The 26,874-nt window shown below is 41.3% G+C and overlaps 1 protein-coding gene across 3 annotated transcripts in view; it reads right to left on the bottom strand.

Annotated features, from left to right (window-relative positions):
• Positions 1-22,707, bottom strand: part of atp2b3b (ATPase plasma membrane Ca2+ transporting 3b) — a 54,955-nt gene extending 32,248 nt beyond the window's left edge. For all 3 annotated transcript variants that reach the window (XM_075476167.1, XM_075476169.1, XM_075476168.1), the window contains exons 1-8: positions 22,114-22,707; positions 15,367-16,189; positions 10,933-11,130; positions 8,210-8,467; positions 6,258-6,383; positions 4,230-4,355; positions 1,562-1,603; positions 1,281-1,445 (exon numbers count right to left, since the gene is read on the bottom strand). In XM_075476167.1, the coding sequence (XP_075332282.1) occupies positions 1,281-1,445; positions 1,562-1,603; positions 4,230-4,355; positions 6,258-6,383; positions 8,210-8,467; positions 10,933-11,130; positions 15,367-15,616 (1,165 nt within the window). In that variant the 5' untranslated portion in view covers positions 15,617-16,189; positions 22,114-22,707. The remainder of the gene's footprint in view (positions 1-1,280; positions 1,446-1,561; positions 1,604-4,229; positions 4,356-6,257; positions 6,384-8,209; positions 8,468-10,932; positions 11,131-15,366; positions 16,190-22,113) is intronic.
• Positions 22,708-26,874: the final 4,167 nt, after the last annotated feature.

The following is a 26,874-nucleotide window of genomic DNA, read 5'->3' on the forward strand; positions in this document are numbered from 1 at the left end:
AGCACACCTGATCTAAATGAATAGGGCTTCATCAGCCTCCTGCAGATCTTAAAGAGCTGAGGCCCAGACTAATTTATTTCAATCAGGTGTGTTGGAGCAACACATGAAAAGCATGCAAGGCTGTGTGCTTTGAGGACCTGGGATGGAAAACACCGACTTATGCTACACAAAAGTAGTCTTTCTGATCTTATGTGACGACTTTAGGTGCTTTAAAAAGCACTCAAATTGCCTGACGTCGTATCTAATACAGTTAATTTCTTGACGGGCAGCCAAATTTGCTCTTCTTCAGCTCGAGCATCCTTACATCTAGAAACTTAGCCATAAATTTGACAATGCAACTTTGCAGTGAGTGACTGAAAACCCACAAAGTGCAAGAGATTCATCATTCTCTCTTTTACCTGTGTGATCACATTACACTCCATGAGAACATCTTGTACTCACGTCTGTTTTTTCACTGTACTTCCAATGTTTCACGCAGTTTATTTATCAAATCAAATCATGGAATCAAATTTATTTGTATAGCACATTTCATGTACAAAACAATTCAATGTGCTTTACATAAAATAAAAGCATTGCAGCAGGGAGTGGAAGAAGCATTAAAAATACATAAAAGAATATAAAGAGAAACAAATAAAATAATTTAAATTAATTTAAAAATAAGCAACAGTCCAGATAAATTAAAAGATAGCGTGCAGATTTCATGCATAGACACATGAGAAAAGAAATGTTTTTAACCTGGATTTAAAAATGTCTACATTTGGTGAAAGTTTAATCTCCACTGGCAGTTTGTTCCACTTGTTTGCAGCATAACAGCTAAATGCTGCTTCTCCATGTTTAGTCTGGACTCTGGACTGGACCAGCTGACCTGAGTCCTTGGATCTAAGAGCTCTGCTGGCTTTATATTCTCTGAACAGATCACAGATGTAAACCATCAGCAGGCTTTTAAAATCTATTCTGTGACTGACTGGAAGCCAGAGTAAAGATTTTAAAGCTGCTGTGATGTGTTCAGATCTCTTAGTCCGGGTTAAAACTCCAGCAGCAGCGTTCTGGATGAGCTGCAGATATCTAATGCTCTTTTTGGGAAGTCCACTTAAAAGAGCATTACAGTAATCGAGTCTACTGGAGATGAATGCATGGATGAGTTTCTCCTGGTCTTTTTGGGAGAGGAAACATATCATACTGAGAAAGGTTTGCTCTCATCTTTTCTGCGCAAACTTCCCGAGTGACGGCTGCAAGAGCTTGCAAACCAGAGCAGTTTATGTGCGATGACAGTCGTGTACCTGCTTTGCCGATCTGAACGGCCAGCTTAGTGAGCTTGCCCTGCAGCACACTCTTCTCCTTCTTTGGAACGTTGGTCTTCTTCTTCTCTCTGTCCTCCACCTCGCCTCCCTCTGCACTCTTCAGGGGTTGCATCTCCATGGCAACACCCCCATCCTGCTTCTTGGCTGAAAAAACCCCCACACATAACAGAAGAACATTTTACAGTACACTCACTTCAGAAGTGCAACTGCAAATGAGTTCTGCTCATCCCACATGCAAACTGAGCTCAACGATGTTTTACCTTTGTTCTGATTGTTCTCCACGGCTCCGTCAGGCTGTTTTCCTGAGAGAAGGGGAGGTGAGTTAGGCAGGTGTGAAGCAGGTAGTGCATAATTATTGTCCTAATTTGGTTCATATATCTGATTTTGGGACAGCCACACTCTTCCAGAAACAGAAAACCACACGGAAACAATACTAAAGGGAAGAATAGTAAAGGCACACACATCCTCATACACCGGGTCAAGAGACTGGGACATTTTTAGATGTATAAGTCCATCAGAGGTTACTGTCACTTTCACTGCACTGTGTACACTGTGGGGTCCATTCACTGACTGAGGAAAGGGGCGGGGCAGACAACTTTACGCTCACATACCATTGGTGACTGTGCTGTTACTGGCATCTGTAGAGATGGGCAACTGAGGACTGTCCTCTGTTTTGGGGACGTGTGAGGGAAGGAAGGTTTTGGGGGGAATTTGGCAAAAAGGGAAAAACAAAAGAGAGTAAAAAAAAGGGAAGAATAAAAAACCTCAAGCAGTGAATGTGATTGTACGCAAAACTCCTCAAACAGAGTGTTTGTTGAGATGACTAAAGAATGAAAAATTTAACTAACGTAAACTCAGTGCCAAAAGAAAAGACAGAAGAGTAAACAGGCCCATAGAAGACACACATTGCATGAGGAAAAGCTAACATATTATGGTATTTGTAGAGGTATTATGAATAATATATTAGCTCCAGTAAATGACTGCCTTAATGACTCAGCCCACAGAGGCTTTTGTGTGATTCAGCTAATACTTTGGGAACAGAATAAGGATGATAAATAATAAGAATATTCCTCTGATTAAATAAACATCATCAGCTAAGCTGTTGACATGTTCCAGGATGTTTTCTCATGATGTTTTTCAGGATGCCAGCAATACCTCACACATTCCCGTGCAGATGCGGGAGCTGCAGTGGACGCATGCGATGCTAATGATATTAACCTTAAGTGCTTCTGCGTGGCCAGTTGTGTGCAGCTCTGCTCTAACTGCAGGGCCCTTCCAAAACAGATTTCAGCATAGACTAATGCCTCATGCATTGACCAACCAACGCTCTTCCCTGAATCTCTCCCTGCCTGTATCCCCCCCACCTCCTCCTCCATGCTCTTTCAATAATTGATTGAATCTGCAGCCTCTCTCACTCTCTCAGATTAGGGGAAGGTAGGAGAAACAGGGGAGGGCAAAGGCAGATGCAGGAAAGTAAAAGAGGGCACGATAGAGGGGTAAACAAGACACCAAGTTAGATGGAAAGGCAGAGAAAAAAGTGGTGTGGGAGGTGATGAAAGTGTGAGACAAGAGACAGGGAGTGAAGTGAGGGATGGAGAGGATGTGGGAAAATGATCTGTGAGGTTAAACTGCTGCGTTTCCTGTTGAAGCTCTTATCTGAAATCAGTAAGGCTTCAAACTATCAAGCCGCATGCGCATGTTGCAATGTGTGAGGATGGATGGATTATGAAACAACAGGCTTCTGGGCACAGATGTGACAACCCCCACCACCCCCACCCCCATCCCATCCCCACCATAGTGGAATGACTATCAGAGAGTAGGAAACATAAAACAGCCACAGCTGTCAGTCACAGTTATTGTCTTTGTGGCTGTCTTACATTACTTTGTAGTCAGTTTTTTGACTCATTTTTGTGGAAACTGTGGTTATTTTCAATTTAATTTGATTGTTGTTTTGTCCCTTTAGTCCTTCTCTGTGGCGCTTTTGCATGTTTTGATGGACAATCCAGTAATTTGTTGGTCCCTCCCTATAGTAATTTTATTTCTTTTATGGTTGTTTTAGCCCTTCATGACCTTTTTGTGCCTCCATGTATTTCAGTTTGGCTCTTTTTTTTTTTACTATGTAGTTATAATATATTTTCTTTATCCTTTTGTTTCCCTCAGTGGTTATCTAGTGTCTCTGGTCTTTTTGTATCTCTTTTGATTTAGTGTCTCTTTATGGTTGATTTGTATCAGTTCAGGTTGTTTTATGCTTCTTTGTTTGACTTTGTTGTTATTTTATCATCCATTTCTGGTTATTTACTTACTTAATTTCACCTAAAGGTCATTTTGTGACTCTTAGTGGCCATCATTTTGAATATAGTTGTCATTGTAATGTGTGTCTTCAGGGTTGTTTGGTATCGGTTGTGATTTCTATGATTCTTTTGGGGTGTTTAGGTTGGTTTGTGGTAATTTTTTCTCATCTCACTGCAGTAATTTTATGTCTCTGTGGTAGTTCCCCGTCTCTCTGCGGTAATTCTGTAATATAGATATGTGGTTTTAGTAATTTGATATATTTTCCAATTAGAAGTACAGTGTTTCTAGTAATTTCAAACAGGCAGTTTTGTCGAGGGCCCCCTAATCCCCTGTATCCTAAGACATACAGTCTGTTTGAAGAAGGCCTGTTTAGTAATCCGTCCTTATGTTTCCATGTATATTAACTGGCTTGGAAGCAGTTTGAAATAATTGGAAGTAGTGGAAATATATTATAGGATTATTGTTTAACCTTTGTTCAATGTTCTACTCATTTGCTTACAAACAAATAGCCTAAAAAACATCAAGTTTATGACTATACAAGCAGACAAAACTACAAATTATTCTTTCTCTTAGTGTAGTCTTTATCTAAAACACTATTTCTGTAAATGTTGTGTCTCTTTTCACTGAAGAACTTACCTTTCTTTTCTTTCTCTTCTTCCTCCATTTCTCCAGCACCAAGCAGGGTGAAGATGATGCCCGTCTGCGAGTTGACGCCTACAGCTGTCACCAGCATCCTGCCAGAGCCCTCCATCACATGGGTACCTTAACATCCAAACACACAAGTTCAGATTCCATTAAGAGATGAGTGATGCTTGCAAAAGGTCACACTGACCAAGAATGTGTAATTCTGCAAACATTTGACATGTCAACACCCAACAAGATGCTCTTCTCTTTCCACCTGAACTACATGTGTAGTCTTGGGTTTTGATTCTTGGACTTGTGGCTTGACTTATTTAAGACCTGAAGGAAAAAAGCTTGAAGGACTTGTCTTTTGTCAATTTTGCAAGCCTGGAATAAACATCTTCCAGACAGGACGTACACATGCTGGTGCTGGGTCAAGAATGTGATGAAGAAAACTCATATTTCAGGCAAAATTTGGTCAAGTTTTGGTCACCCTATATGGTCGTTATAATTCGCCTTTCAATATTCACATTCGGCCTCCATCAACTTCTTAGAACTAAAAAAAAAGAAACAAATGGGCTGAGATGTTTCTACTTTTCTTACCAGCATATTTAACTGAAAACTGGCTTGTAAAGTTTCCAGAAGAATTAATTAAAAGGCACCTAAACAACCCTGCGGTTTCTCTCAGCTGTTTTGGGTCTTTGACAATCATCCTTGGACTGTTTTACAGTAACAAATGGAAGGAATTAAAAGCATAAAAATACGAAAGAAATACTACAATAAAAGAACAATGTCTACAATAAGTCTAATTAAATTTAATCACTCTGATCCAGGCAGTCATTTGATCTTGTGTGAGGAATTATAAGAGTAGGATCATTAAGTTTGAGATAAAAATTTAAGTTGAATTAAGAGAGACACCAACAAAGTGAAAAATGCTGCAATGGTGGCAACTTATACCTCAACCAGTCTGCTGTAGGAAAGCCACACAACATAATTTGTTGCTCTATCCAGTTAAGATGCCACGATATGTGGCCAAAAATTGGCAACAAACAACAGATAAATCAAACATTGAAATTATGTTGATAATACTCTTATGATAATACTGTGATTTGATCTCAGCCGATAAAATCAAAACATTATTGATTGCATATTTGGGTTTTTGTACAATTTTAGCAGTTTGTTGCCTCTTGATTTCAAGTGTAATCCAAACACCGAAAGAAAAGGAGAAAGAAAAACTAATTATAATCAGTTGATAGCAATATATATGTATTTTTTTTGTATTACTTTCTGAAAAGTAACAGTTTTGGACGTACAGTATTTGATGATTCATAAACAGACCAGTTTAAAAGGTCCAATTCATAAACTTTTCTTCTGTTATGGAGGATATTTTGTGCGTATGATGTAGTGACATCGAGCAGCCCAAACTGCTCATTGCAACTAATCGAATTTCCTCCATCTACTCTCAAATTGAAAAGAAAAGAACTTGAGTATTTAATTTGTCCCTGCTGAGCTACTGTGGTAATATGGAATAAGAAAGAGAGGGGAGGAGTCTCTGCATATAAACGGCTCATTCTAAAGTAATGGAAACACAAAGACTATCATTTTCATACAATTCTACACAAATAAAGTGTAATCAACTATGTTACACTGCATTTCTGCTGATTGATGTTACACATTGGAACTTAAAGTAAGTATTTTTTCATGTGCTTTATGCGAATAAACCTCTTTATCAATGCCTAGGGCCAGAATGTTTTTGGCATTCAATTATTTTGATGTGTAACCGCTTCCACTTTTGGAATATTTTCAGCTGAACTACAGTTCTGCATTCATACCACTGAAGTTGTCCATCATCTAATTACATTATCAGAGAGAAGGGTCATTCCAGGATATAATCATCGAAGGACAGAGGGCCCTCTGTGCTGTACAGATTGTAGAGCTCTTTGAGGTCATTTCTTAAATATAAGGCTGTGTGAATTAAAACCGACTTGACTTGCTGTAGAACCAAAGTGGCAGGGTGTCATAATTAAAAATGTGAAACCAAACCTGAGAGCAGCATGGGGTCCTTATCCACAGATTTGGTTACGTGGTCAGACTCTCCTGTGAGGGAGCTCTCATCTATCTTCAGATCGTTGCCTTGAACCAAGATACCATCAGCAGGCAGCAGGTCCCCTGAACACAAACGTTCACAGATCAAAGTCACCTTGTACGAGTGTCCTTTATAGTTCAAGTCGTGTATTTATTTATTTTTAATCACATCTCTTGTGGCTACATTAGATAGCATATACCAATTCATACTATAGCGATAAGCAGTACATTTTTAAGAGGAAAATTCAATGTCAAACTGCTAAGAAACATGAAATTTACAAAGGGATCAATCAAAAACAACCAGACAGCCAAATTTATTGTACAGCTTTTAGAAGGGATTTCGATGCACAGTTTGTAAACTCAACTATTCTTTTAGTTTATCTGTAAACACACAGTTTGTGGGTGTAGGTAATGTATATCTGGCTGGAAGCAGGATGGTTGAATTTAAATTTCATATTATACACATGGTGACTAACTCCTTCATATTTGGGTAAAATTGCCCTAAAAGGCTTATCCATGACATACCAAGAACAAAATTGGGCGTTGTTCTACACTCATTTGGAGTAAATGCTTTGATTTTTTTAAATCTAATTTTACAGCTAAAATGTGAAACTCTCTCTCCCAAACAGTCACAATAACTATGAACATCACTGGAACTGAGTAGCAGCTGTTGAAGACAGTGAAAAAATAACAACTTGTGTCAGTTTGAAACTTTTTCTGGTAAAAGATGCCTGTGATATTGGATGGAAAACACGATCAAACCACAGCCGGATGCCTTAATAAGTCTAATTTAACAACAATAGGACAAAAAATTTAGATTTTACAGCTTTTTTTCTAAATGCAAGTCGAGATGACCTCCAGAAATGATTCAACAGAGTTGACAGAAATATCAAACTGACTGACATTTGTGTGATTTTACTCCCTAGCTTCGTCATCGTTGCACCGATGCATCAGTCTTCAATAAGCTCATTTACTGTACAGCTGTGTAAACAAGGCAGAAGAGAGACAGATACTAGTTGGTTATTTTTAACCTGTACATGGAGGCTCCTACGGTCAATGGAGTCAATCAAAAGCCCAGACAGCTAGCTGTATTTTGATATCACCACATGAAGAATGTGACGTAAAACACAGAATGTATGAAAGATTAGCTGCTGGCTCATTTGAAATGAATGTGGGAATGTTTTGAAGAAACTAGTTTAAGGCTAAAACTCGACAATTTTAGCTAGGAAATAGCAATTAGTGGATTACCAGGAGGCTTTATAGATCAGATTTTTTTTTAAGATTGTTGTTGCTGTTGATGGCATCTGCTGTTGTCGCCATATTGCGTAATGTTTTTCATCATTTAAAATCACAAGAATCTGTGCTCTCCAGCAATTTGTTGCCCGTGCCATGATAAATACACACAAGTTGGAAAGAAAATCAAATGAACTTGTTAACATGATGGACAATTTGTCGTGAATCGTTAAATTATTCAAACGAAAGTAAAAAAAACTAAAACAAGAAAAAGTCCCAAAGGAGAGCTAATTTGAATATTCACAGATCCAAGAATAATAAATAGGGCAAAAGGGTGGAGTTGCATCTCAAGTCATAAAGGAGTCTAAGTATCTATTCAATGAGTTAGAACACAATGAATTGTCTTAATTAATCGTAATTTTAAGTGTATTTTCCTTAAAAAAATTAATTACAAAACAAAATGTTTTTCATGCTTGTTTAACTGGTTTCTATCTCTTTGCATTTAAGTTATATTTACGTGGAAATATATCAAATTCAAAAGAGCACCGCTGCAGTACTCATGAGCTTCAAAGGTAACACTTTTGAGGATTTGACTTTTACATTTTTCTTATTGCTGGTCAGCAGTTTAGCTTGTTTTCCAGCTTGTGTGACATGTACTTTAGCGCTGATTTGCTTACCATATTTGACCTGAGCCATGTCTCCCACCACCATGTCAGCCACCGGAATCTGGATGACATTTCCTTTTCTCACAACAGTAAACTTCTGCTCTTGCTCGATCCGACTCTGCAGACCCCGGAACTGCTTTTCTTTGGACCAGTCGTTGAACGCCGTCACCAGGACGACACACACGACAGACAGCAAGATGGCGGCACCCTCAATCCAGCCTGCATCAGCCTCACCTTCATCCTCCGCTCCCCCTGTGCCTTCTCCACACACTGAACCGAGGCAAAGAGATAAATGTTAGATATTACAATCAAACCTTATCGATATAAAAGTTTGGGTAAAATATCAAGTGTAAGAGACAAATATTGGGTCATCCACCATCAGAACTGAAGGATCACAGATTTCTGACTCAATTTAAGTATATGTCGGCACAAACAATGCGAAGACCAAATGCTCTGCCTTTGACTTTAGTTACAACTATTTACAGTTTATAATGAAAAAGATGGCCCAATATGACGGCAAACCTTTACTCTATTGCAACATTGTATAGTTTGCATGTTCTGCTGTTACCTATGTGCAGTCTGAGGTTTCAGAAAGAGCCACAGCCCTTTATGTTTGTTGCCTCCGTGTTTACTCAGCCCACTTCTTCTCTGCTAGGACCCTTCATTATGATAAAAACAGATCTGTACTGGTATGCTTTTTAGGTCACCACACATGAGTGATTTATGAGCACAGCAATTTAAGTTGCTTGATAAACATTCCAAACTAATAACTTTGCCTTTTACAGCCTTATACTATTGTGTCAAATGTTAATAAAAACAGAATACAAACAGTTGTGGGTGCATGTAACTAATTAAGGTAATTTGCAACAGGTTGGCAATGTAATCTGCAACAAAAAGAGCACCTTAGAGAAGTAGAGTCAGCGGCAAGAAACTGCATCTAAAAATTGGGGCGCAATATCGGAAAAATGTTACAAAATATGAAGTTGCAAAGACTTTGAATGTTCTTCTAAAATACATAAAAATGACCAGGTTCTAGCTGGCATTTTTTTTATCTAGAATATCTATAAAACTGTCATTTTGAAAGTTGATGACATTTTTATGTTTATCCTGGTTTTTTTAGGTCATTTGATTCCGTCTGCACAGCATAAACATTGTTACAGATGTCAGCAACAAGGAGACGAAGGTTTCTCTCCCGATTTAAACTTAAGCAGGTTGGTTAAAAGCATTTGTTGTAGTAATCCTATGCTGGTGCTACCGCACTAATAATGGACACTGTCAGCTCTCATGGGTAGTTTTTAGAAAAATAAGGCACCTACTGTTTATTGTTGCTGTGCATTATCAAATATGTGCAACTTAGCATGCTAAATCTTTTTATTTTGTATTTCTACTATAACCTAAACTGAACAACCACCATTCAACTGACGGTGAGTTTTATTTAAACTAATAGTCTGTGTCATTCTTCTGATTTTAGCAGAACCACCTACCACTACAGACCACCTCCACAGGAATTTCCTTAAGGGTTTCACTTTGCAACCATGTCAACCTGTGTTTTTATTTCCTTCTACTTTATTTTATTGGCTTTTTTTTTCTTCAGTCAAACTGGAGTGGTTGGAAAAGCATTCCAAACTCCCAATTTAATTCCACTGCGTTGTGTGTTTGAGACTGTAGCTGCCAAGGCGTGAGAACAACTGAACAGATAGTGGACGGCTAACCACAGCACAGTTTCTTATAGGAAAAATAAATATATGCATCATATTTGTCAACTCAGAAAAACCGCACGAGACTTTCCACTTGCCCAATCACAGTTTAGTTTGTTCATGTCAAACCCTGTTTGAAATGTAGAATGGAAAACGGGCGACAGACCACAAGGAAGTGAAAGTAAAGAAAACCCAAAGAGAACAAAACAGTCATCCACTTTTATAAACAGAAGAATGAATGTATGAATGAGTCTACTTTGGCTACATGGTTAAAGATATTTCCTTGTTTAGAAAGAACATGAACCAACAGTTTTTCCAGCTTGTTTTGCATTATTTGTAATGTTAAAAAAAAAAATCTAATAAAAAGCCAATTTTTCCTCCTTATATTTCAACACAGAAAACTTTGATCCTCCAGCTCTGATTGGCTGTGAGTGTGCTGTGCTTGGGAATGCAAGCGCGGGCAAAACTCACTTTTCCTTTCATCAAAACAAGTTTACCAACCAGCGCGTCTCACTTGGAGGCTCTGAAGCAGCCATCACCAACAAAGAGGGACGTGATAGATCTGTTTTACCGCTTTGTAAGGCAGCTGGCTGCTCGCACTCTCAGTCCAGCTGAGTATAGCCGACTCCTGCGGTCCAGTCAATAGCAATTAACCATTTTCTAAGAAAGTAATGCTTTTCAGGAACTGTGGTTTATCACAGCTTTTAGAAAGATCAAATGCCATTTTTTACTGTTCCAGCGATTCAATGGGTTGTTTCGTGAGGAAATATTTTAAATCAAGGGAACAGTAGAGTGCATGGGATAGGAATCTGTTGCCTTCTTTTAGCAGGTGTTCCCAAGTTTAAAAACTCAAATGTATACATCATTTTTATGGAAATAGTAATAGTCTCTCCTCTTATTTGTCCGATCTTCTTTAATCATTACTGTTTCTCCCATCAAGCTTTGTCTGTAAAATATCTCGCCACAATGCCAGGTTTTCTCTTCACACGTTCCCTTACACCACCAACTCCACCCGCCACCCGGTGCCCGTGTACTCACATTCGCTTTCCCCTCCAGGAGGCTGGTAGAAAGAGAGGCCCAGTGAAATGATGGCGGCGGCCTCCAAGATGATGAGGGTGACATCCTGTAGAGCCTCCCACACAAGTTCCAGGAAGGTCTTGGGCTTCTTCGGGGGAATAAAGTTTTGGCCGAATGCTTGGTGTCTACGCTCCATGTCAGCCGGATCTCCACTGAGACCTGAAGGATGAGACAGTTGAAGAAGTCACAGTTGCTAATGTGCCTCTGCACAAACAGACACATTCACAGCATGAGCCGCTTAGAAAGCCTCTGGGTTCTTATGCAGCAGGTAGTAGATTATCACCAGGATGTATTCACGCTGCTACACACATGCAAAATTATGACAAAGACAAAAACAAATGTCGAAACTTTCTCTGTGCGGAAAAATGATTCAAAGGTCAAATTGAAAAGTTTCGGTCCCTCCAAAATCTGTCTCTCTCTCTCTGCAGCATATCCATCCTCACCCTCATCTCCCCTTCACCCTCACCCCTAAGTGATTCAGTTTCCATGGTGACCAGGATATCAGGTCCAGGCCTTCCTGTGTCTAACAGGTTTCTGCCCAGCAACAGGTGATGTCATTCCTCTGTGGTAGGTTTTGAGCGTCTCTTCTCTTTTCTTTTTATTTATTTTTTTCTGATTGGCTGATGCAAAGATGGGGGGGGGGCTGTTTGTGCCCTGCGGTTGGCTGAGATTGGTGCCCATCTTTGCATCCGTTTGCCTGGGTTTGCGTGTGCGTGTGTGTTTGGAGACGTCCTGGTCCAATGTGCTTGCTGCAGGGAGTCATATGCGGAGGACTTGTGTGGCAATATGACGCTCAACAGGGCTCTGGCCGCGGTGAGGCAGGGTGAGACAGGAAACAGGTGACCTTATGCTGAGTAATCGTAGGGAGCTGTATCCTCCTTTCATCAGTGCCCCCACCTTCCATCATCCCTCCTTTCTTTCCTTCCTCCTCATCCTCTTCCACAGCCTCTCTTCCTCCTCTCTTTTTCTCCCTCTCCCTCAATCTCCCCTTGATGTGTCCTTGACAATGCGGCAAGCTGTTCGAGCTCTCCCTCCTCACCCATCGGCTACCTCCCCCCAAACTCGCACACATACAGTCCCTCTTTTTCCTTCTCACCGTTGTTCATCCTCCATTCTGTCTTTTCAATGTGGATATAATGGTCTCACACTGCAGTGCTGGGGTATTCGTACGTGTCTGTGTGTATGGGAGACTCTTTGTTGATTTAGCCCCCATCCTGCTCCGTGTATCATATTACAGATGATGTTCAGCATCATCTGCATCATTATGTATACATGTGTAGCGCTGGAAGTCTCCATATTTCACTGTGTGAAAAGCAGAGGCTGCAGCTTTTGTCACCAACCGCCTCAGATGTGGAGCAGAAAATAAATCTTGAGCGGCGACTTCTGATAGATCAGTTTCAAGTTTGACAGTTTTTCAACAGGGTGGGCTCAGAGCAGCCTCTCTTTATCTGTGTTTGCTGGTTTGTCATAATAGATGACGCCACTTGTGAAAGTCAGCACAGCCAACTATGCTTTGTAGGGACATCTGCAGATACATGACTCTGTGTGTGTTTGTGTTGGGTTTGTTGAGACCTGCTGCACTGATTCCCGACCAGCTCACAGTATCAAATTAGCAACACTCCACACAGACTTACTGTAACTCAACACCCACCAACCCTCCCCCTCTCTCACACACACACACACACACACACACACACACACACACACACACACACACACACACACACCATCTACAAACAGTTGAACGCATTTTCCTTCATTTACTGTTTTCCTCACCATCTCACAGTCATCCTTCTTTCTGATGCTGACTTTCCAAGCCAACTTCTCGCTGGTGTTGTGTTGCTAGGTTACAAACTAGTTGAAGGAGTGGGTGTTGTGCGGTACCACACCCCTGTTAGAACATACCAGTGTGCACAAGTACTGTAGTTACACCCAATAAAGAAGCATGAACCCAAATTCTACCTCGAGCAGCATTATAAATCTTTAATTGGAGTATTCTTATCAAGTTTATTTTTAAGTTAACCACATGGCAACATCATATGACTAATTTCTGTTCCAATGACGTGAAGACATCAACACATTTTTTTTACTCTGGCCATATTTAAATGGAATCTGCATAATCTATTCACGATTTTACCAATTAATGGTCAGTAAGTTGGCATAAATCAGCAATAACTGTTAACTAGGAACACGATCCAAACTCAGATTTCCAAAACAGGAGCCAAATTAAGCGACTGATCCGTCCAAAACAGTGCTTGCCAACTATTTAGTTGGTTAAATGTTGATCTGAGTCTCTGTTCAAGCAAAAGTGGCAAACATTTTATTATATATATGTATTTTTTTGATTTGCCAATTTATTAAAAACACTGAGAGAAAACCATTCATTCATCTATTTTCTATAACCACTTAATCCAACAGAGGGTAGCTGGAGCCCATCCCAGCTGCCGTTGGGTGAGAGGACACCCGGGACAGGTCGCCAATCCATCACAGGGCCACACAGAGACAAACAACCGTGCATACTCACACTCACACTCTCACTCCACGGGCTAATTTACAATCACCAATTAAGCGAGCATGCATGTTTTTGGACTGTGGGAGGAAGCCGGAGTGAAAGGACCCAACCAAGATTCAAACCATAAGCCTTCCTGAGATTAGACCAATTAAGTGCAATAAATCCTACCATCGTGAAGGTTACAAAGTTCAGTTCTTGAGGCAGAGGTTCTTCTTCAGTTCTGCTGCAGTAAGGACTGGTACAGGAGGTCATTTAAATTTGGCCATTCCATGGCACTGCAGGAGTCTTTAGGTGGTACATGAGCTTCACTGCCTTAATTAGCTTCATTGGCTGCACCTGTGAAGTGTGTGGAGTCTCCAGTTTACACCCAACATACAAAATTACTTCTTGTAATGACTATTTCTTCTCCTATTCATTACTCATTATTTGTTCTACAACAAAATGAGTTCTTTGTGTGGATAAATAAAATATTTCAGGCAATGAAAAGGGCCGGTCAAAATAATAAAAGTATGAAGCAGTTCAGTTAGGGCTGTCATGATTATGAAATATATGAAATAATAATCTAATGGTACCTATATGCTGTAGGAAAAACAAAACCCATTTACAGCATATTTTCAGCTCTAGAAAATAGTTAGTAAACCGTATAGATTAAAGTTAATTTCACCCTGCTTTTATAAAGGTGAATGAAGACAATTATTCTAAATCAACAGATTTTGGGGGGGGGGGCTATCCTGTCATTGGGCGAAAGGTGGGGTACACCCTGGACAGCCAAGTTTACCTTTAATTCACAGGTTTGTAATGATCTCTGTTTGCTCTGTTTTCAGGTTAGCCTCGCTTCCTTTTTAATTTCATAAAGGCTTGTTCCCTTGTAATTCTGCTTTATTTTACTAGCTTTCATTCATTTACTGATCGTCCCATACCTGCCTTGCATTTGTCATTAATTTCCATCTTATTCCTCTTGGTTTCCTTTGTTCATTGCATGATCTTCGTTCTTTTCCTCCTGTGGATGTTTCATTGTTTGTTTGAGTTTTTCTTCCAGCTTCGCATTAAATCTCTTCCTTGCTTCGCCAGTCTTTTGGATTTCAGATCTCCTGCCAGTGGAGCATCTTTTGCTTTGTAATGTTTAATAAATATTTATTTAGTTCATCATCCAGCCTCCTGTGTTCTGCCTGCATTTAGGTCCTCATCCAGCTTCAAACTGTGAACATAAACTTCCATAAATACTAGCACCCCTGTAGGTGTACTGTTGGAGATTAAGCCTACAGTAGCACACTTTTACTTCATTCACCCATTTATTGATTCATTCTATCAGCTTTCCATTCATCCATCCACTATAATCCTGTCATCCACTCATCAATCAGTCCATCCAGCCATGCTCTCTGTGCACGCAAAAAACTGCCTTCCATAACCAGGATTACGCTCCATGAGTAAGATGTGTTTTTACTGTTTAATGGGAGTGCTTTCATTTCATTCTCCATTTATCTTTCTGAGTTGCCCTGCAGGGAAGGTAAATTCTGGCTACTTGAGCGGTAATGATGCATGCATGAAATGACATTAACGGTCAGTTCCGGTATGTTTTTAGAATATGTTTTCAATCTGTGTCATTTGTCCGAGCCAAATGAAAACACTCATTATTTGATTATAACACAGTTTGCAGCAGCATCACTCATGAGGTGAGACTCCAGTCCAGATCACAAGCATTCAGTTCATCTATTCAGTGATCCATTCACCCATTCATATATCTATTCATTCAACCAATCATTCCACAATCTGTGCTCTCACCAATTCTTCTATATAGCCATCTTCTCGTCCATTATTCATCCATTCATTCTCGTCTTCTGTTTTTACCCATTCAACCATTAGTTCACGCCATGCCTGCTCACCCTCAGTGGTGCTGGACTGTAGTCTCTGGCAGAGCCCCTCTGTGTCTCCGTAGCTGTCCTGGATCTTCTGTAGGGCCTCAGAACTTCGGAGCTCCATCAGCTCCCTGAGCTCCGTCACCGTGACCCCAAAGTCTTCCCCTGCGTTGCTGCCATCTGCCGTTCTTCCTCCTCCGCCGCCACCTCGAGTCCCTTTGGGATAAAATTCCACAGCGCTGTTTGCCATTTCGCCCATTGTGGCCGTTGTTGACATGTCAGTAAGTTTCTTTCTTTGTTTTGGTCCTCCTGTTTCTCCGTAATCTACTCAGCTCTTCTTTCGTTTGGCTGGTGAAGGGTTGTTCATGTGCTCTTAATTTTTTTTTATTTAAAAATGTGTTACTGAAATCAGGCACCCAAACCCCCTTTTTTAAAATTTTCTTTAAATATTCTTTATGGGCAATGAGAAGGTTTTGGTTGCGTATTTTTCTGCTCCTCACGAACTTAACCTAACCTCCCACTGCTTTAAATCTCCATAACAGAGGGAGGTGGGGGAGGAGGGTGAGGGGGATGAAGGACAGCGAGCAGGAGCACTTCAGAAGCGTGACGTCTGAATGAATCCAGCTTTCTTTTCCCTCTCTTCCCCTGTGACTCCACTCTTTCCTTGTTTCTGTCCCCCTCCCTCCAGGGTCACGGCCACTCCATGGACGGACGGACAGGCGGACCTACAGACGGCAATGAAGAGATGACTGACAGATGACGAGTGGGGCGAGCCAGGCAAGGGCGGCAGATAAATCAGAGACAGGAAGCAGATCCAGTTTAGAGGTAGCTACTGCTGCAGCACCAGGACCTGGGAGAGAGCAGAGAGACAGGAACATTACCACTTTGTTCTATTGATCTAACTCACTACCATTACATCCAAATCAGAGAGGGACACAAGGCTGGCCTCACTCGTGGCACTAATGCATAAAAGCATCTATCTTAATCTTAAAAAATACCCAAATTAGAGAACTGGTACAAACATGATACTTCTTACGCTTTCCTCTCACTCCATGTGATATTTAAACCTGCGTTCATTGATTTTTCTGCCAAACGGGCACTACAATGAGGTGTAAACACAACACTGACATATTATCTCTGTAATAAAATTATGATTGGATACAACAGTAACAAAACGGTGGTACATGCAGCTAGCAGCACAACTGAAGTTGAATACTCCTTCTGCATCTTCATCAGGCACATAAGGAACCAAAGGCTCCACTGAGTTCACCTGCTTTGTACCTAAACTGCTGCTAAAAGCAGTGAGTCAACCTAAACTGAAAGGTTATAGTAGGCTCTAATACCTAATCAATCAATTACAAGATACCAGGATGCTCGAGGTTATATGGGTGACTTTGTATCAACAGTTTCCAACATGTTTAATATAAAACACAGTACAGCTGAGCTGTAGTTTTATCTCTCTTAGGTCATCTAAGTGGAATACTGTCCTTGTCCCAGTATACAAGCACGGGAGTGGGATCGATTTCTTGATCAAAGTATGTCCAACTCCGGTATGATAGGGGGCGATATGCCTCTTCTCAGCTTCTTAGTATTGGACTTTTTCCCAATAGACCCATTTCATCACCGACCAAAACAACTGACAAACAATTTTGATGACAGCAAATTAATACCAGGTCAAGATGTGAACCGGACAGCTTCACAGTACATTTTTTTTACCCGCTGTATATTTTCATTTATCTACTTATTCATTTTCAAATTAAATGTATCTAATACATTGTGGCTTTGTTGTTCCTGACTTTTTCTGTTGCTTCTGAGCCAAAGACAGTGACAGAAACTGTGGAACTAAGCTCCTTGGTCAGTTTGAATCCTACTGAGCGTATACATGCAGGAGTAATTTGACTCCCAACCTCACTAAATGGGTGTGTTAGTTCAACTTGAAAAATTTAATTTAGTAAAAAATCAGTCAGACTGACTTGTTTAGATTTATTTTAAAAGTCCAGTTTCAGTCAGGCTAACATAAAGAAACCTTTTTTTAAGATTAAGATTAAGATCAGATTTATTTGTCATGCATACATGCATACACACGAAATTTCCGAACGTCATGTAAACAAATGTTGCCTTACAGCATCAGAACGATCCACAATGCTGCAGTTTTTTTAAATTTCAATCAAACTAATTCTAATTTCACTGATATTTAACTGTTTTTTTCTTTGCTTTTGCTCCAGTTTTAAAGCTATATGCAAAATTCCTCTCTGTAGTTTTTTGCATAATCTCATTAAACAGACAAACTGCAACCGCAACATTCTTCGTTCCCTTACTTCACACAACTTTTCCATCTAAAATGTTTCCGGATATCATCCCACCTCCTCTTTCCTTTACCTGCTCTTTTATGTAAATAAAGATAAAAACAAGACCAACATTTTGGTTTAGTTAACCATAGTTAACTATTGTGTTCCAGCTCTCTCTACCAGTCTCTAACCTGCTGGTTCCTTCTGTTCTTCCAGACTTTCAAAATCCAACTCAGACAAGAGTAGGTCCAAAGTTCATTTTAAGGTACATCATTACTGTTATTCTTAGCATGTTGAAACATTCAGAAAATGACATTAGTGACTCGGGTCCAGCAGCGTACAATCGTGAAAGTATTCATAATAAATTACAAACTATGATGAACTTAATTAATACCAGAGTTGGGAATTGTAACTCAGTTCCAAACGGGAAATGATGAGAAAATAATTGGCACTGGAGACCCACAGTACGGAAGCCGAGAGCAGCCTTGCCTTTGAGATCACGAGTTCATTATTCTGTTATCTTGAGATAAAAAAAAACATTGTTTATGCAGTTAATTTATCTCTTTTTCTTGAGAAATCTGCTTTTTCTTTGCTCAACATCAAAACATATAGTCACCTGTGATGCAGAGAAAACATGTTTTGCTTTCTTGAGATGATTATGGTGAGCTTGAGTGGCTCCTGCGGTAACACCTAATTTCATCATTCATTATCACTGTCGTGACAGTTGTGGAGGATCTGTTCTACATTAAGTCAAGGCTTGCATGTGTTCATCTGTTTGCTGCAATGAGTTTAGTAAATGTCTGCTCTTGAGCACAGGCGGTGGCATCTGGGGGTATAGATAAGAGCTTAACCAATTCAAATTATATTGGGATGATGAGATAACTCTTGATCTTGGGACGTATTCTGCCCCCTTTCATTTTTCATAGCATAGTAAAAGAAAAAAAGAGTTTGAAATGTTCTTATCAGTTCCTGAGCACACCCGTAGACAGGTCCTGGAAGAAAGCTGCGGAGGTTTTGGATCCCCCTCTGGATAGGTTGCAGCTCTCTTTCAGGACCTGCATACATTGTGCATCAACTTAAAAATCCAATGATCTTTGTGAGAAGGTTTTACATAAATACCCAAAACTTACATTTTGAATTTGGATGTTAAAAATACAGACATTACACATCTTTTTTTACACCACGTTAAGAATCAAAACTAAGAATCAGAAAAATAACTACAATATTAAAATGAGTCCTCTTTTAAGTAGTCCAATATAAAAAGCAGTTTCTTTTTTAAGAGGATTAGTTTCTTATGACGGGCTGATTTCACATTTTTGCCGAGAGGCAGAGTCTGTAGGAGTGTGTGTACATTTGTGCTAATGAGAAATTCGTGTGGTACGCTCATTTGTGTTTAATAGTTTTTGGACTATAACTCAGGAGCTCTGTGTCACAGAGGACATGTAAGTAAACAAACACAGCAGTCAGTAGGAGGATACTTTAATTGTTCATTTATGTCGTTTCGTGTTGATATTAAGAGAAATAAAGAGTGCATCCACACCAACATGCCAAATAGTTGTGAATAATTCACCTTCAGCTTCTTTAGTTTTTATGAATCTGATGAGACCTCTGTGGGGAAATTTCCTGGAGTGAACTGCTCCTGCAAAATCTCCTGAAAAACAATTTACTAATCAGAAAGAACTTTTCAATAAACCATCCCTGGAACCGATTTGACTCGAACCTAGTAGAACAGCAACTTGCTCTCCTTCAGCAGCACTGACGAAGCTTCACCCCACGTGAGCAATTAGCACTGGCTGTAAATATTCTCAGCATCACACATGACACAACATATTCTGATTTCTCTATCAGGGTATTATACATGAGGCTGAGCAGGAGAAACACAGAGCAGGAGCTCATCATTAATTCCTGTTCTCATCCCTCTTCTCCACTCTTCGCTCTCCCTAAGCTCCCTCTGTCTCTTGCATCTTCTCCCTCCCTCGTCCTCCCTGCCCTGCCATGCTTCTATCCTGACTGAGAGTGTTAGTTTATGACTGAGTCACCGTGCTCCGGCTTCCTTTGAAGCTTCCTCTTGCTCTCCATCTTTTCTCATTTGCTTGCTCTTCCACCTATTTATCGGTATCTGTATAAGAATTTTTTTCGTGACATGTCTCATTGCTTGTCATTTCGCCTTCCTCTTTTTCCCCTCTTGACTCTCTCCTCGTTTTGCTGCTCTCCCTGTCTATCTGCTTCCTGCTACTGCAATCATTTATTTACTCAGCCAGTCGCACGTTTGCTTCCCAGCCCGATCTCTCACTCACTGATTCTGTCTGATTTTATATCACTCACAAATAAAAAGCTCCTCTGTGCATCCTCCCAACCCAACTAAATCGGAGTCTGTCTTTCTGTTTGTCTCAGAGTTTTGATGTTTACCGTGCTCATTTGCATGTGTGCAAGTTGCATTATAATGCAAAAAGGGAAAATAATAACTTGGTTACTCAATTTGTTACGCATTCGTAACTCTCACAATACATACGTATGCAGACCTTTAGCCACAGGATGCATGCATCTCGAATGGACAAAGTACACACAAAGACGCTATCACTCACTACGCCCAGAGACATCAATTATAAAATCGCTGTCATTAAAACACACAAATGTGTCATACGCCACAGCACTTTCAATATAAGCGGGGGCTGCCCTGGCTGGGAGTGTGTTTGAACATGAAAAGAGTCAAACAAAAGGTCAAAGCAACCCTCACCGGCGTTCCCATTTATTCTGAATGCTAGCCCACACACTGTCCCTTAGAGGGTCCTTGTAATTTGTGGGCTTTTTTTTTCTAGTTTAAAAGAAAGTGGCCACTCTTTTCCCCTTGGGTATTTTCTCTTTATCGCAGCAGCAAGAAGGTTGAGAATGGCACAGAGCAGACTCTCCTCATGGGATTTGATTCTAGGCCAGCAGGGCCGACGTATGTTTTGCGACTCTGTGTGTGTGTGTGTGTGTGTGTGTGTGCCGGATAGAGCAACCTAGGCCACATATGCACACATCTGAGCACATGTGACTGAACGAGTGTGTGCAGCACTGTGTCCCTGTCATCCGAGGTGAGCGCATGAACGTTCTGTCTGTGAGCACATCAGTATTTAATCTCCTGGCGTACGCCGGCTTGCCTGCGGTCCACCTGTGCACCTGCAGTCCTAATTTCCGACAGGCATTTGAGGGGTCACCTCTGGCAGGGTCCTTGTATCTGGGCTGCTGCCTGCCGCCGCTGGCTTGGCGCCAGTCACACACTTCTGTAATACCCAGTGGGAATAGCACACTTAGAATTCGGCACAGTCAGTGGCTGGAGCCATTAAAGGTGGGCAGCCAACGGGACATAGATATCTGCATTACTGTAGAGGCCATTAAAGCAGCTGGATGATGATGAGGAGGAGGAGGGGGAGGAGGAAGGTGGAAGTTTAAAGACAGAAAGGAAGAAAGTTCCTCTGAGGATGATCCACCACAATCACATTTCACACACATGCACAGACACACACACACACACACACGCAGTGTCCCATGTCTGCCCACATGAGCCACCATCCAACTCCACCCAAAGCTATGCATCTTGCAACTGCCAACAACAGGGTGCACTTTGTGTGCTGGAATTGCCCGAATGCAACAGTGTTTCCCCACGCAAAACGACCTTTCCTGGTCACCTTCAGACGCGCCTCAGCTTCATGTCTCCGCTTCTCCTCATCAGGTTGAGCATCAAGAGGAGGTCACGATGACAGCGGAGAGACTACAGTACGGACCTAATGACATGCAAAGAGAGAGGCAGCGTTGCCACAGCGGTGCGCCACTTGGCTACGGTGTGTCCCTCCGCAAGGTTACCGGCCCGGCCACCGCCGGCCCTCTCTGCCAAACTCACACCCGCCCTGCGCCGGGCAAATCGTGAAGGTCCCTCCCGCCACGGATCGTCACCTGATCAAAGAGACACCCCCGCAGCTCGGCGTTGCAGGTGCGATGCGCCGTAACCGACACAAAACAACGCAATTGATGCCCAATTGCCTGTAGCCAACTAGCACCCGGGAAGACCGGGAGGCAAAAGGGAGAAGAGCGCGTGCTTGTCGGTGGAAATGTTGGATTGCAGCCTTCCATCAACTGCCACGGGACACGAAGGGAAGGATGGACGGATGGATGGATGGAAGGATGGATATGTATCATTAGCCCTGTACACGCGCGCGCCAGCCCACTCACGCGTACACGCACACACGCACACACTTCCTCATAATGTCATAGCGCTGTTTGGCAGGTTATTATGGTAAGCACTACTGTACGGGCTATTATAATAGCTGTGTGAGGCCTGAGATGAGAGCATCCACCAAAGTCCATCAAAAAAAACTCCCCGCGCGCTATTAATGAATCACAGCGCGAGCAACACATCTCCCCTTATTAAAAAAAAAAAGAAAAAAGAGGCGCTCGGGGTAAATAACAGTCACGCACGAGGGCACGCACAGACTCACAGACTCACCGTGCAGGCCGAGCTCAAGGACATCAGCATCAGCGCGCGGGCGGGGAGGCAGAATCCCCGGTAATCTGCGTGTGCGTGGAGCGGAGAATGTCCCGGACCGGATGAGAGGATACAGGAGGGGGAGCGGGGCTGCGGCAGCTCCGGTTGCCTGGAGTCCGAAGGAGTGGAGGGATGAAAGACGACGACGGTGCTGATGAATATTCCGCTCCGCGCGGTCACCTGATGGTTGGTCGGCAGAGTTATGCGGCGGTTGAGGAGAGAGGAAGAGAGACACCGAGCGATGAAGTGAGAGAGAGAGAGAGAGAGAGAGAGAGAGAGAGAGGATGCGCCGGGTTGAGGGTTTAAACACCTCCGTGGGGAGGGGAGGAGGGGGGAGCTGGGGCTGTCTGGACCAGGCTTGCTGCCGCCAGCTGTGTGGATTTCACCGATTTTGGTTCACTGTTAAGGGCACTGGGAGAAAAAGAAAAGGGAGAAAGAAAAGAACCGGAGACGCTCATGCGACATCTTTGGAAGAGTAGGTGAAGGAGGAGGGGTTGAGCCTCTGCTGGAGCTCGCGCGTACAGGAGCTCTCGGTCGCAGCATCCGAGAGAGGGGGGTTGTTGAGCGGCTGCTCTGTGAGCTACGTCACCCCGTCCTACTCGTCTGCGTGATGACGACGGCACCGCACTTTTTGGTGTTGGTCTACTATCAGCTGGCATCAAGAGCGTCAAGCACGGGCTTGACTTCCATGAGATATAATAATAATAATAATAGTAATAATAATAATAATACATTTTATTTATTATTATTATTTATTTTTACATTTACAACAAAATCTCAAAGTGTTACAGTGGGATAAAAGACAAATATTAAGATCAAAAGCAGGGACAGTAAAATGCAAATAAAATACACAAATAAAAGTAGTGAGTCCTATAAATGCAAAAATAAATAAATTATGCTCATTATGAAATTTTCCTCAAATATCTAGCAATTATAGTCCACTTCAACCACGTGCATTGGATCATTTAAGGTAGCCTACTCACTGTTTCCTTAATTAACAATTCTTATTCTGCAAAGAAACCAATTCCAAATGTTGACTTTCAGCTACTACTTTGCACTTAATGGCCGTTTAAAGGTTCCTCCCATCCCCAGATATATTCCAATCAGTAGTATAGTGGAGTGTTTCCCCATCCTGGTCCTCAGGCACCCCTGCAAGGCATGTTTCACATGTTTCCCTGCCCCAACACCCCATATTCAGGGAACTGGGGCAGCTTTAGCTCTATATCAAGATACTGAAGCAAGATCCATTCATTTGAATCAGGCGTGTTAGAGGAGGGAAAGCTGTAAAATATTAAGGGGAGCAGAGCCCAGGACCAGGGGTCCTGTCAAATAGTCAAAAAAGTTGTCTTTTACTTGACCTCAGTGGAAAACATCGTGGAGTTAAACTGTGATGTGGGTCTGTATCACTGCACAAATGTTCAATAAATATTTTTCAAAGACTGCTTTAAACACTTCATCTTATCACATTTTTAATCAAAGGCTATGTGGCATATATCATACTAGAGATAATATACATTACGTTATTATCAAAAAAAGGAAAGAAAAAATCCAGAAAAGTGAAATATGTCACATGGCAGCTCACACTCATCCTCCTGCCCTCATATTCATCCTTACAAATTAGTACAGCTGGATAATGTTAATCAAGAGTCATGAAAACAAAGTTGTGGATCTAAGGAATTGTGGGATGGAACTTTTCAATTTCTCTCATACAGGATTGTCTGGTGTGTCTCTGCTCAGGGAGATCTTAAAGGAAGCATTGGAGCTTCTTTTCTTAGCACATTCGAACAGATCTTATCATGGATCCAAATCAAAGAACTGGGCCCCAGGAGTTGGTTGTTCCTGTAGAATAGAGTCAACTCTTTAATATCCTCTGCAGCCTTTTAAAAAATATTTCTCAAACATACTCACCAGGAAAGATAACTCACCTCTTTTCCTAACTGTAAGACTTTGCCACGTAAAATTACTCTGATAGCTCTGCAGTTATTCAGTCAGGGTTTTATTAGAGCAGTCTAAGGGTGGATTTTCAGTCACAATTTCTAATGGCAAAACAGAAAAAACATGTGAATGAGAGGAGCTTTATTGGGAATTCAGCAATATTAACTTACACTTTATTGCTTGATGGAATTGAGAAAATTGAGTCTAGTTGAGCATGTACATGCAGGAGCGATTCCATCTCCAAAGGCATTATGGCGTTAAGTTCAGCTTTGAGAACTCCCATTTTGGATGTTTTTGCTTTTGAGTAACACGTTTACATGCTTTTTAAAAAATCTGGTTTTAGTCTGTCTAACACAATGACATGTCATGTAAACGTGCTTATTGTCTCTTGGCTTCTGCTGCTTTGCTTGCGTCTTTAAGCATCTTTTTTTTTTTTCTGAAAATATCTTCAAATTCATTGAAGAGCAACACAACTTTGATGCCAAACAGAGCTGCCTTGAAAGACACTTGGAGGATTTCTGAAATGCAGCCAATCTCCTTTTTCCTTATCACCAAACCGGAGCGAGCTTTCATTGAGAACTGACATTTTTCTTTCCGCCCACTTGAATTTGTAAACCAGAAAATATCAGCCTCACCACGAGGAGTGAGTGATGCCATTGAATATGAACTGCAGGTTTATCATGTTTGCTGGAGAAGAAAAGACGCAGGACTTAGTTTGGGCTGCAGGGAGCAAGAGGCGTAAGCATTATTACCCAAATTACAGGTGAAATATTTGTAAGTACTAGCCCACAGATCATGAATATTAATAAAAGTTCCTTTTAATAACTTAGTTTATGCAAATTTCTGAGCTAGTAGTCTCTTCTGTAAAACTGTCTCTTGGAGAAGCTGAGGTAATTTGTGATTCTGAAACAAAACTTTGTTGGGATTAATCTTTATCATCTTTATCTCAACCTGACAAACACATCCAACAAATGTGACCACTCAGCCAAAAGCAGAAACTTGCAGCACACTGATACAAGAGATGCACATTAAAAGGGGATTTGGAGGTTTGTGTATATGCTGGCAGAAAAATATAAACTGCATTTGATTGGAATCGCGCCACCGAATACAATGTATTGAGATAATCTTAAGGCAACATTTGTTTGTGAACTTGCAGACAGGGAGTGAAAAGCTAAAGGTTTTGTAGCTGCAGTGGGGACAGAGACGATGGGTAGAAAACCTGTAGCTCTGTAAATAACCTTAACTCAATAATAATTCAGCAGACGAGCAAATAAACACAACTCTGTTTCGGGTTTGTCAGTAATTCAGTTGTATTAATTTCCGTTTATTTATGTAGCACAAATTCACAACAAATGTCATTTCAGGACATGTTAAAGAGAGACCAAACAAGTTCAATACAATGAAATACGATTATAATCTAATTCAATCTAATACTGTCCAATTTATTGTTATCAAGTTCAATACTAATTCATAAAAAGTAAACCAACAGCTCACATTGAAGCTTCAGTTTGATTCAGTTATCCTAACCCATCATGGGAGGTTCCCCAGCCGTCCAAGCCAATGGCAGCAAAAGGAAAGGGATTGGTTCATCCACCCCCAACTCTACACTTTATCAAATCGGAAAGTTTTAAGCCTAATCTTGAAGGTAGAGAGGGTGTCTGCTTCCTGAACCCAAACTGGTTCCACGGAGAGGGGTCTGATAACTGAAGGCTCTGCCTCCCATTCGGCTTTTAGAAACTCTGGGAAACACAAGTAAACCTGCAGGCTGAGAGCAAAGTGCTCTGTTGGGAAAATATCTAACTTTGAGATCTGTAAGATGGAGCTCGCTCATTAAGAGCTTTATATGGGAGAAGAGTGAATAATTCTATTCTTGATTTTGCAGGAAGACATCGGAGAGAAGGTTAAAATGGAGCAATATGATACAAACTGCTAATTCTTGTTAGAACCATCAGCATTTTGGATCAGCTGGCGGTTATAAGAGAGCTTTTGGGACAGTACAATAATACATAATTACAATAGTTCATCTTGAAAAAACTAATGCATGGAGCAGTTTTTCTGCATCACTCTGAGACAGGATGTTCCTTATTGTGGCAATATTACAAACGATCCAAGAAACCTGTTCTATATGGGAGTGAAAGTACATGATCCTGGTCAATAATAACTCCAAGATCCTTCACAGTCGCTCTCAAAGCCAACATTTAGAGTTAAGGCCTCGGTATGCTTCTCCGTCGCTATCCGTGAAACTCCGTGGTCACTACACCTTTCGAAGTTCTCCGTCGGGATGTCGGATACAAAAGGCAATTCACCTCCCGATCAGTAGACGTCGCTACCTTAGACGACCCAATCTGGCGACGTCTATCGTGAAAGTGGTTGATTGATTGTTTACCTTCCGGCTCCGTTCCACTCCTCACAGTGAACGATGGCGACCGAGAGAGAAAGACTGTTGTTGGAGTTGGAGCTTGTTGAAATTGATATTGAAATGATTTTGACCAAATGTTGACCGGCACACAGTAAACTCTTTGAAAAATGGCGGTGTTGTTGTTCTGAGAGGAAGGAGCTAAACCGGAAAAGTGATTCCGGAAATGATGTTGTTAGCCGACCGATCACAACCCTTGCGGTCTCTGCGAGTCTCCGTAGCCTCGACGGATAGATAGGAATTTTGGCCGACGCACGCAAGCGACGGAGAGCGTCTTCGGAAAGGGCTCTCCGTCGCTCTCCGTAGACAACCATAAATTAGGCTTAAGTATATGGCTATATAATGTCTTCTCGCGCTGCTCAGGTTCAAAG

Source organism: Odontesthes bonariensis, chromosome 10 (genome assembly GCF_027942865.1).
Source record: "Odontesthes bonariensis isolate fOdoBon6 chromosome 10, fOdoBon6.hap1, whole genome shotgun sequence".
Taxonomy (NCBI): domain Eukaryota; kingdom Metazoa; phylum Chordata; class Actinopteri; order Atheriniformes; family Atherinopsidae; genus Odontesthes; species Odontesthes bonariensis.